The sequence below is a fragment of the Urtica dioica genome, chromosome 3, assembly GCF_054948205.1.
Source record: "Urtica dioica subsp. dioica isolate 48M chromosome 3, U.dioica_male_clone48M_v1_H2, whole genome shotgun sequence".
Lineage (NCBI taxonomy): Eukaryota > Viridiplantae > Streptophyta > Magnoliopsida > Rosales > Urticaceae > Urtica > Urtica dioica.
This window is the reverse complement of record NC_142758.1, coordinates 3,175,095-3,187,482: the sequence shown is the minus strand read 5'-3', so window position 1 is coordinate 3,187,482 and position 12,388 is coordinate 3,175,095. Positions and strand designations below refer to the sequence as shown.

Genomic DNA, 12,388 nt, shown 5'->3' with positions numbered 1-12,388 from the left:
GAATGATTATTTTGGGTAGAGCGAAGACTCGGCGCATGCCTTCAATGCTCTCAAACGTGGTCTTATTACCACCACCCCGGACCTAGCGTTATCCAACTTCACCAACCCCTTCGAAATTGAGACTAGAGGTATAAGATTTGGGCTTTGAGTCGTGTTGATGCAAGAAAGAAGACATGTGGCATATTAAAGTCAAGCGATAAACGCACAAGCTCGATTAAAGTCTGCTTAGGAGAATGAATTGATCGCGATTGTGCTAGCTATTCAAAAGTGGAACCCCTACCTTCTCAGCAAATCGTTATCATCTCCATCGACCAAAAGAGCATCAAGTACCTCCTCAAAAACTGGCTCGTGAGCGATGAATATCAAAAGTGAATGCCAAGCTACATATAAATAAATTCAATATTGAGTTTCGTCGGGGTATGTAGAACAAGCCAGTCGACATATTTTCCCGTGTGGTCACTAATGAGTGTAAGGTCTTAAGTGTGCACTAGTACATGGACAATAAAAAGGTGGTGCTAGTAATCAAGGCGAACCCCGGAACATTGCGAATTAAGCAAGCACATCACATTGAAGGGCCTGGACCATAAGGGTATGAGATGATCGAGAGTAAACTCTTGTACCATGGTAGGCTAGTGGTCCCTACTAGAGCTACCTTTATCCACACTCTCCAAGAATACCATCACAACCTCACTGGGGAAAATTCCGGAGCACTTCCCAACTTCAGAAGAGAGGCGCTCAGCTTGTGTTGCCGGGTGTGTCAGTGGTGCAAGCGCTCCTCCTAAGTTCAATCCGATTTTCTCCAACCACTTCCCATTCTAGAGAATGTGTGGATTATGTCTCAATGGATTTCATTGAAGGACTCCTGGTTAGTGACAACATGGACTCCGTACTTGTAGTGGTGGATCGCCTAAATAAGTATGGCCATTTTATCGGGCTTAGACATCGGTTCTCAACACTGGGGATGGGAAAAATATTCATCAAGGAGGTAGTACGTTTTCATGGAGTTATGAGGTCGATTGTCTCCGACTGTGACAAGGTCTTCGCAAGCGCTTTTAGGACAAGTTGTTCAAACCTCAAGGATACATGGTTAAAAGAAGCTCGTATTATCGCCCACAAACCGATGGGCAAACATAGTGGTGATCATACATTAGAACTTATCTTCGGGTGTTTTGTGGAAGATATGTCGAAGCCATGGAGTTCTTGGCTACTATGGGCCGAGTACTCTTATAAGATGGCATATCACATTGGCGCACATATGGCTAAATTTTCCAAAATAATGAGGTTCGAGGCTGGTTCCGCAGGGGTAGACGCGGTCGACATGCTAGCATCTCAGTAGAGCATGAAGCAATTTGTTGATGGAAACCGGCTTGAGGTCTAGTTCACGGAGGCTCGTAGTTTATCTGAAGATTCGACCGTATCATCAAAGGTAGACGCGGTCAACATGCTAGCAAATCAGTAGAGCATGAAGCAATTTGTTGATGGAAACCGGCTGGAGGTCTAGTTTACGGAGGGTCATAGTTTATCTGAAGATTCGACCGTATCATCAACGATCACTTGCGTGCTGGTCTAATGAAAAGTTGGCCTCTCGATTATATGGAGCCTACCGCATCATTCGTCGGATCGGGGCCAACATCAACCAGCTCGATGATAGTCACGAAATCCAAAGGGCTATTGGGAGTTCAGGTCAGCGGGGATAGCTTAAACCCGAAGGGTTGCCAATTTCATATGCCACATGGGAGAGCTTATGTAGCATCCAATAGGAGTTTCCAGCATTTCGCCTTGAGGACAAGGTGAAAAATTTGGCGGGCTTGTATTGATATGTTAACCACATTAACTTATGCTAAGTGGGTCAAGGGAGGCAGCAAGGGCTTGGGCCTAAAATGGCCTAGTCAGTGTTGGTCGGCTTTGGGCAAGATTAAAGGGTAGTTTGGAGATTATGAGCTGATTCTGCAAGAAAATCTTATCAGAGGGTCAGCAGAGTTTGCTAGTCTATTAAAATAAATAGAAGTAACACTTGTACTGGGAATTCATTCCTGTAATATGAGAGGTTTGTATCGTTTGTGCATTTTGGGAGGGTCTAGCACCTCCCATGTTTCACCTGGACAGACTATTTGTATAATAAGTAATAAAATACTTCAGTGGTTGTCGCGCTCTTGACCTTTTGTGGTGTAATTTTTTTTTTTTTTTTTTAAGTTGGGACATTATCAACCAGGATTACATGATATATTAGCAGTGCAAAGCGCAAGTGGCACTATCGGCCAAGATTACATAATAAGTGGTACTATTGGCCAAGATTACATACTTATTAGAATAAATCCTAAGGGAACATGCATTTCTGCATCCCATGCGGGTTTTTGAACTCATGACCTCTCCGTCGAGGTGAGTGTGAGATTACCGCTAGACCAAACTAGTTAACACCTTTTATGGTGTAATCTTATTTTCCTTATTACTTCGTAACATAAAACACTTCCAGTCGAGGAAGCATAACAATCAAACCGAGTGCGGAAAAGTAGATACTACATTATAAGACATGGGAATATCAGGGCCGTCACAAGAAACTCTATTTTGGGATCAAGATATGTCGACTATTTCCTACAACTATTTGTATTCTATTTCCATGCTTCCATTTCGGGTATTTTGTTTTAGCATAGAAGCACTACTGCTAAAGGTGGTTCTCAAATAACAACTAACCTATTTTTTTTTTTTTTTTTTTTTGGCAGATCATCTCAACTTTTAACTTTTACACGAGGGCCACCCTTTCACTAATTCACTGAAGAACATAACTAATCTCTACACTGGATCTATATATAAGAATATGGAAAATCAGCCAAGAATATAGCACGTTATAATTAGAGAAACATTTCACATGTAACGCAGCTTCAAAATTTTCTTTTTACTTGATATCATTGGCGATATCATTCAGAAAACAGTATTAAAGCTCTATTCACAAGTAAGAACCAAAGTACATGCCTGTAAATTAATAACCTCGACGAATTCTGAGTTGAACAAAAATAACATACATTATCCAGGAGGATCCAATAAATGACAAGTCTAGTAGGGGAGTGGCCAGAAGTTTCAGCCCTTGTATCATAAAGCGGAAAAGAAATTTTTTTAAATTAAAAGAAGAAATTCCAAATTACAAAACAAAAATGGAAGGAAAAAAAAAAAAAAAAACTGTCATCGGTGAAACATTTCAAAGGACTACAAAAGCGCACCCCATCGTAAAGGCGGTGGCGGGCATAAGTATATATACAAAGTCGAAGCGGGAGCGAAATGAAATAAAAAAATAAAATAAAAAATCTACCTGATGGTGACGAACTTGTTGGTGCCGTGCCTGGCCCAGTGGGTCCTGAGGTCGATGGGGTTGGCGAAATTGTACCCCTCTGCGGCGAGCTTCTCGAGCACCTTCTTGAAGGCTCCCTGGCTCATCTTCCTGCCGGCGATGCGGGCCCCGCGGCGCTTGGTGCTCATCGGGAGCGGATAGACGGAGACGTTGGTGGTGCAGCACGCCGACTGCCAGCCCCCGCAGCCCCACCGGTAGCACTGCTGCGGCTGCCCCGTGCAGGAGCACACCGGGATGGGTATCCCCGATATGTCCATGTCGATCCCGTTGATCACCACCTCCAGGCTCTTCTTCGGCGCTTTCAGCCTCGGCACCATCGGGCTCGAATTCCCGCCCTCCTTGGGCTTCCTCGGCTTCTTCACCTTCTGCCGCTTCTTCGACGGCCCGCTGCCCTCCTTCGGGAGCACCGCCGGGTCCTCGACCATCTGCATCCCGGACGAGGTCTCGGGGAGGACCACGTTGCTGTTGATTGCGCTGTTGGGGTTGGGGTTCGGGTTCTGGTTCGGGTTGTAGTGGTTTTGTGGAAGAATGTTGAGGATCTTCTCTCGCTGGCTCACCCACTCGCGGCCTCCTCCGTAGCTCATCGGCACCACCGGGGAGTCGTGGTATGACCCGTTGGCTCCGACCATGACCGGGTCGCGGCCGGGGAGGAACGGTTTCGTGTCACGATCCGCCATGCTCGACATGAGCTGCAAACCCAGGTGGCCTTTGAACGTCGGCTCGTAGTAACCCCAGTTCCTCATGTTCAACGCGTCGTCATCCATTCCAACTACATACATACATACATATATATGACAAATCAACAAACAAATCTGAATTCCCAGAGCTCCCATGATTCCCAGGCCATGCAAACAGAGATTTACAAAAACTCATTCCCTATCGAAAACCAACGAGAGTAAAAAATGTTCAAGCAACCTCAGAAAACAAATCGTATCCCAATCTTTCAAATCCTGAAAATAGAGATCCCCAAATTTCAAAAACAAGCCAAGGCCTGCAAATTTTAGATCCGGGACCACTACGGATTTCCAACATTTCTGAGCGTGATATGGGGTACGGAATCGTAACACCATCGTTTCAGATCTACATTTTCAATGTGCAAAAGTGACGGTTCGCGAGTTAGGGTTTACGAAATCTGAGATCAGATCTGAGCCCGCAAATCTCAGATCTGCGTCCCGGAGAGCGCGTGATCAAGAGATACACAACTTAAAACTCTGCTTGGAAAAATATAATACGCGAATGCGAATGACGGGTTTAACAGTACGAAAGGACCCATTTATTCGATAAAAAAAAATCTGTAGAAAGAGAAAGAGATATGGAGAGAGAGAGAGAGACAGGGAGAGATTGGGAGAGATGAGAGAGAAAACTTACTTAGGTGGGTGTAAACGGCTCTTTAGGGTTTTGCCTTCTGGAGAGAGGAGAGAGAAACCTGAGAGAGAAAGAAAGAGAGAGGAGAGAGAAACCTTTGAGAGAGAGGGAGAGAGGAGAGAGGAGAGAGGAGAGAGAAAAACCTAAAAATAAGACTACGAGAGAGAGAAGCTAAAATTTGGGGTATCTATCAAAGGATGTAGTTGTCACTTTAAAATATAAGGAAAATCTAAGAGAAAGAGATAAAAATTTAATTTCAAGTTTTCTTTTAAAGACCAAAATCCCCATGTGACAACAAATTCCTAACTCTTATCTTCTCTCTCCTCTCTTTTGCGTTTCTTCATTTTATTTTTATGTCTTTATGTTATTCTATTTGAGGCATCCTTTCCCTTTATTCTAGTGCTTTATTTTATTGTTATTTGTCTTATTTCATAGTATTTGCTTATCCACCCGGACTTGAATCTCACTTTTGCGTCCTTTTATTTTATAGTGTTTTAGAGATACTTTTTCTCTGGTTGCTTGGTAATATTTTGACAAGAGTGGAGAACCTGGTACTGAAAGACATAAAACTCCCAATGAATTCACATACCACACCAATAAATTAAATAATTCATCGTTCAATTTTATTATATATTGATTATCATCTTAGCAATTGTTTCAAATATTGGTACATATGAGTAATTATATAAGTAAAAATAATGATGAAATATCGATACTCTCATATCCATCCATCTCGTTCTTAATAAAGTACATGGATGTGAAAATAGTCATTTTAATCAGCTCGATAAACATGATTCAAACAAGAGGTTAAAAAAAAATCATAAGTTTTGTGATTTTTTTAAGAAAGAATGAAGTTGTGAATTGCGGAAGTCCACCTATGGACTAAAACAAGCTTCTAAATCAAGTTCATCTACCACGGAACTGTGAAAAACTTCGGCTTTAATCAGTAAATAGACTAGCCTTGTTAATAAGATCATAAACAATGACAAAGTGATTTTCCTAATCTTATGCATAGATGACATTCTACTCATTTGGAATTACTAAGTTATCACAGGTTAAAATCTAGATAGCATAACGATTTGGTATGAAAGTTTTAGTAGAGCCGGCTTATATTCAGGGACTCGTATATTATGAGATTGAAAGAATTACTCTCTCTCTCTCTCTCTCTCTCTCTCTCTCTCTCTCTCTCTCTCTCTCTCTCTTATATTGATGAGGTCATCAAGAATTCCAAGATAGATTTATAATCAAAATAGAGTACACCTCTCTAAGGAGCAGTCTTCTAAAATAGCTTAAGAAGAGGAGGACATGAGACATAATCTTCTAAAACATATTTAGAGGCGACATAAGTTTTAAAAGTTAAGTGATTTATCGCTACTAAAGAGTCATTCATGCGGTAGGTTTGGAAGTAACATGTCGCTTCTAAATCTGTTTTTATATCATTAATATTTATTATTTATATTTATATTTAAAATTATAGTTTTTGTAAATTTAGATTTGAAAAAATAGTAAAATAAAGTTTCATTCATTTACTAAAACAAAATGGATACACACAACGTGATAATACAATTACTAACACAATATGGCATAAGTTTAAACATGCATATGTTAGTTCATAAGTGAACTCAAATAATAAAGTCACTAAGTCTGAGATTGGTCAGATAATAACATGCCTACTATTCCGCCCATACACTCGGACCCTATTCCTCTTATGCGGTTGTTGCTTGGACAATTCCTTTTGTGTGAGACTGATGTTGGCGTAGTCTTCTCGGGTTATGATTATGCCTTTAGAGTGTGCTAGGAAGCGACGTTGGATGACTGATAAATTTCGGCTCCGCCTGCCTTGATCTGCAACACCCTCTCAAAAATTCATGGAGGCAAAAGAATTTTTCAACCATGATATATCGCATGAAAAGGAATCAACAAGATTCATCAATGTATATTTCAACTTAGTGATATCAGCATGTTGGTCAAGTGAGGATGTTGATCCAACCTCAAATTTGCAAGATTAAGCGACAATTAATTCTCCTTTATTTATCAAAGGGCATACCCGGTAGTCCAATCAAATTGATTAATCCCAAAGAAATATCATAATTGTTGCAGCCTCCCAATCGTAAGGCTGATCTTGCTCCTCTTCTTGCCATTCCATATCGGCAATTCGCACTACGATAATGAGATGAGCATCGGAGCGCGAGCCAAGGGAAACTTCTTTGCGCCCTTATAGCTCAAGTTTCCTCTTTTACTAGGATATAAACATCAAAGGGCCATCGAACTAAAAAGAAAGAGATGTTGAGTTTAGTGTCCACGCATAAATGCATAATGACGAATTTACTTTGAGAGTGATAAGTCCTTTTAAGAAACACAAATTAATTTTTGAGTAAATCAATAAATTGGAACATTCATTTTCACTTCTGGGTCTGTGTTATGACTATTAAGTCTTCGTCTTGAAATTAACTAACAACATAAGAAGAGTAAAATTGTGATTTGCATAGCAAACTCTTTTAATAGTTATTTAAAATGAAATGATCACAATCTTATGATCAAATTGGAATTTGAATCAAGCAATGATTTATAGGAGAACCAATGATGTTTGTTATGAAACATAGCGAGTTTACAACTCTCTAATTCTTCATAGATATCTTATGAAAATATTGAATATGATCAGTGTACTTCTAAGAGTACATGCTAAAACCATTTAATTCTTATACTCTTAGAATCACTATGCATGAATACATTCATGCTTACCTAAATCTTGAAATGAGACATAATCACTTGTGGCTAGTCATCTTCATTTGATCAGCCAATGATTATGGTTCTTCTATAAGAACTTCTACTTTGGCAATTGGTGAAATGAATTGTTCATAGTGGGAGTATGAGTCTCATAGATATGAAATTCATTTACAAGATGCTAAAATGCAATGTATGTCACCTCATGCTTTGATCTTTAGAACGTGAATAAAGTAACTAGGCCTAGTATTCAATTGAGTTTACTTACTGAAAATCAAGTATTATGACATAGTAGCTTTATGCCACTAAGAATGCTTGTTCTTATATCACAAACAATAAAGGAGATGATGGAAACAATAATTAAAAGAGTAAATGGTAGTTTTATAATTTGCATCTAGTTAATTAGATGACACTTTTAGAAGCGACATTTTGATTTGTCGCTTCCAAGCTAGTCAACGAAAATTCAAAGTTTATGTCTTAAAAAAGTCAAATTTTTAGTTTAGAAGCGACATTTCCCGCTTCTAAATTTTTTTAATCTGCTTGACACGTTTCCAACTGAATAATGATGACAAAGCCAGGTGACCATGTCGTGGTTGCAATTACGCAACACCCAACATACTGGAGTTGTTTGGGCGCATCTTTTATCCAAGTGATTTACTCCGTAATATACTCAGTGGTATCACCACGGCAAGCCACGACATACCATCGTTACTAAAGAGACAACCAATGAAATCGCGCGAGACATTGACGGATTACACAATGTCATTCATGCTACCATGAGTCACGCTGATTATGATGATGACCCGATCCCGAATGAAGGGTGCGAAGAAGAGCAAGTTGAAGATCTCTTCACCGAGTTGAAAGCAAAGTTGTACCCTGGTTGCAAGGAGTTTTCGTCATTGTTGTTCTTGGTTTCGTTGATGCACATCAAAGTAACGACCATTGGACGAACAAGTATCCGAACTTTGGTTTTGGACTAAACCGGATCGGTTATTGGACCAAATTTTTTAAAACCAAAAATTTGGATTCGGCTATGAAAAATGGCAAAAACTGAACCGAATCGATCCAATTTAAGCCCTAACGAGAAGTATCCGAACTTTTCTACGGAGCCGAGGAATGTTTGACTTGGATTTGCTGCCGATGGTTTCAACCCTTTCGGGAAAAGATCATATTCAATTTGCCACCATGGCTTTGCATGAAATCCGAGTACTTGATGTTGACGCTCCTTGTTCCATGCCCGAAGTCGCCGGGAAAAGACATCAATGTGTTCATGCAGCCGCTCGTCGAGGAATTGAAATAGTTGTGGGAAACAGGTGTCCGTCTGCGAGATGGATAACACAATTGATCCCTTGTTCAGATCTTCTCGAAGCCCGTACTCACGATATTGAGACTGGATCTTCATTAATTTAGGTAGAGGATCGGGACGAAGAGATGTCCTTTCTACGGAGAGCAATGAGGGACCTAGCTAGTGCGTACGTCGCATGTCAGGCTAGGCCTAGTCCTGGACCACTTGAGTCGGGCCTTGCATCGAGGTTGAGCCAGATTGCGAGTAGCTATGACAGAGAGTCGCCGTCATCGAGCTCTCCTCGTACCTCCGAGTGCACCCCCTAGGCACAGCGATGACCTGAGGATCCTTCATCGTCATCGACTTTCCATGATAGGGATCGTATCCACGAGTCTAGCCCCGGACATGGACGTGGAAGATGCGGAGAAACTCTCAACTTGAGGGGTGCGAGTTGATCGCACTTAGTCTTTTATTTCGTTTAGACTTTTTATTTTGTTTACTTTTTATTTCGTTTAGACTCCTTCATCGTCATCGACTTTCCATGATAGGGATCGTATCCACGAGTCTAGCCCCGGACATGGACGTGGAAGATGCGGAGAAACTCTCAACTTGAGGGGTGCGAGTTGATCGCACTTAGTCTTTTATTTCGTTTAGACTTTTTATTTTGTTTACTTTTTATTTCGTTTAGACTTTTCTAGTTTTTAGTATATAACTATATGTATGAAACAAAATGCTTTTGATCTAATATTTTGTATTTAGTTATGATTTTCGTAAATGAATGAAACTTTTAATTTTCATGTTTTAAAATTAAATAAAATTTGCAGATCTTAATTGTAATAATAAAATTATAATATTAAAAAATAAAAAGAGAAATTAGAATCGACAATTCGCTTCTAATGCCGCTTGCAAAATGTCGCTTCTGAATATGTCGCATGGCTATACTATTTAAATTGTTGATGTCGAAATCTCAACAATCACAAATACTATTTAAGATGTATTTATTTTATTTATTTAATAGATCTCAGAAAGACTTCATATAAGAAACAAACAATATTTAATTTAAAGAAATATTAACACGAAATATATTAGAAAATAGATCTTTATTAAAATCAGCTTTACAAGAGGGGCGAAGTGTTGAACTCAACAAATGACCGAGAGAATTTGAATAAATATCAATTATATAATGTAAGCTTGTGTGTGAAAAATGTGTACAACGATTATTATTTATAGACGTAGAGACGATCATCTCTAGGACACGTGTTGATCAATTCGTCTTCGATACGTCGCATATTGATCAAGTCTTAGATCCGGTCTTCTCGGCGACATTATGGCTTGACTACGACTTCGCTCCTTGACTTGATCAACATGGACGAGTTTGATCACTTCTCTGCGGACTGGGCATGGGCTTTTTTCTTGAGCTGGATTTGATCATTTATTGGACCTTCGGTCGAACTAAAGCCCAATAAATAATAAAAATTATTTATCTTTATACCCCCACAACGACTTTTGTCACTTCTAAATGTGTTATTAGTAGTAGTGTATAAGTTATTCAATGGATCCCAATGTGTTTAGTTTTAATACATAGATTAGAAAAAGTAAAATACATTAGACAATATATTTTCAGTGTCAGTTATTTAGTGGAGTCAATTGACATTAAGAATGAATATTGGAAATGTTTGATAGCTTTTGTGTCCATTGGTTCAACAAGTGGGTGTACCAGATCAAGGAAAAAAGTGACGGAAGTCAACGCGCGGTTCAAAACGAGGTTGGTTGTGAAAGGCTTCCAACAGAAGGAGGGAATTGATTTTACAAAAATCTTCTCCCATGTAGTCAAGCTAGTGACGATCAAAACCGTACTCAGGCTTGTGGCTAAGGAGAAACTGCATCTCCGGTAGATGGACATGAAGATGGCTTTCCTTCACGGTGATGTCGACAAAGAGAACTGTATGAAGCAGCCTGAAGGCTTCAAGGAGAAGAGCAAAGATGAGCTCGTGTGCAAGCTCCGGGAAGAGTCTCTACGAGCTGAAACGGACCCCAAGGCAGTGGTATAAGATGTGTGATAGCTTCATAAAGAGAGCTCAGTTCGGTAGATGCAAGGCTGACCATTGTTGTTACTTACAAGAGACTCGAAGACTCCTATGTGATTCTTCTTCTCTGCGTCGACGACATGCTGGTCGTAGGTGTTGACTTATTATACAAGATCGACGAACTAAAGAAAAAATTTTCTAAAAAATTCGCGATGAAGGACTTGTGAGCCGCGAAGTAGATCCTTGGGATGAGGATCAAGAGAATCAGAGAGAGCAACGAGCTCATGGAGGAGGCGAGGTCGGTTAGCACGCTGCTGACTAGCCACTTCAAATTATCCAACGAGCAATCGCCAGTGACGAATGACGAGCTGGTATACATATGGACAAGATCCCATATGATTTGGCCATCAGAAGCTTGATGTACGCAATAGTGTATACGAGGCCGAACATTGCTCATGCAGTGAGAGTTGTGAGCAGATTTATGAGTAACCGACGGAAAAAGCACTGGGAGGCTGTGAAGTGGATCCTCCGATATTTGAAAGGCTGCTCGAGCTTGGCGTTGATATTTTGAAAGTCCGAGATGAGACTTCAAGGCTACGTTGATGTTGACAATAGATGCAACATCGATAGCAGGAAGAGTACGTTTAGATACGTTTAGACATTCGGAGGGACGGCCATCTGGTGGATATCGAGGTTGCAGAAAATAGTCGCGTATCAAGCTGAAGCCATCTCTTGGGAGATATGAATTTTATTATTTAATTTCAATTTAAGGCTATTTTTGTTTCAAAATTGGGAATTTGGAAATTAGGGTACTGGTTTGGATTTGATTTAGTTTTTATTATATAAGAGTTAATATCAATGAAAGTGGTATTTGTGACATTATTATCTATATCATGGTATAATTTCGTCATTTTAATTAAACAGAAGATATGAACTCGATATTTTTAAAAATTAAAAGTTAAAATCAACATTTCACTAAAAGACATAGTATATATATGTTATTTTCCCAATTTAAATCCTCCCAAATTTATTTTCCTTCAAAAATTTGTTTGGAATCCAAATTTAAAAATATTTTAAACATTGTAGTAGTGTATTTTTGGATTCAAATAATAAATACCAGTATTAATCAAACATACCCTTATTGTTATTAAAGGTCAAAATTCCTCCCAGAAATATTTTCCCTCAAAAATTTGTTTGGAATCCAAATTTAAAAATATTTTCAATATTGTAGCATTAGCATAATGCTAATAGTATATTTTTCATAATGCTAATAGTATATTTTTGTATTCAAATGAATAAATACCAGTATTGAATTAAAAGATTATTTGCGCAAAAATAGAAAAAATAAAAATAAACAAACCAGTTTTAAACGAGTCTAGTTGTGTGCAGTGCAGCAAGTGGTTCTTATCTCTTTTTGCTTTGAAGGTTCTTATGCTTATTTTATAACAAGTTAGTATAAGTGGGGAAACAATTAGATTCACACGTGGCGTCGTTTTGTTGGCGGTGACCGAATTCGATTGACGGTCATTTTAAGTCTTCTATTTATAAGCCCACTTCCAAAAATACCCTTCAAGAACAGTCAGAAGTAGAAGGGTAGATGAGGGAACTATATAAGTCAGGGCATACCTACAAGAAAGACCACCG

At 39.3% G+C, this 12,388-nt stretch overlaps 1 protein-coding gene across 2 annotated transcripts; it reads right to left on the bottom strand.

Annotated features, from left to right (window-relative positions):
* Positions 1 to 3,057: 3,057 nt before the first annotated feature.
* BPC2 (basic pentacysteine 2) lies at positions 3,058 to 4,916 on the bottom strand. Of its 2 annotated transcripts, none has more exons than XM_089609275.1 (2): positions 4,712 to 4,916; positions 3,058 to 4,112 (listed from the first exon to the last, which is right to left on the bottom strand). In XM_089609275.1, exon 2 carries the CDS (start codon positions 4,105 to 4,107, stop codon positions 3,301 to 3,303), a length of 807 nt encoding a protein of 268 aa, XP_089465401.1. In that variant the 5' UTR covers positions 4,108 to 4,112; positions 4,712 to 4,916; the 3' UTR covers positions 3,058 to 3,300. The 2 variants fall into 2 exon arrangements, with proteins under 2 accessions (XP_089465401.1, XP_089465402.1); XM_089609276.1 differs by lacking the exon at positions 4,712 to 4,916 and adding an exon at positions 4,259 to 4,694.
* Positions 4,917 to 12,388: the final 7,472 nt, after the last annotated feature.

What these genes read in the sequence shown, in the direction of transcription:
- BPC2 (XM_089609275.1), bottom strand. Translation starts at nt 4,107, where the DNA reads ATGGATGACGACGCGTTGAACATGAGGAACTGGGGTTACTACGAGCCG.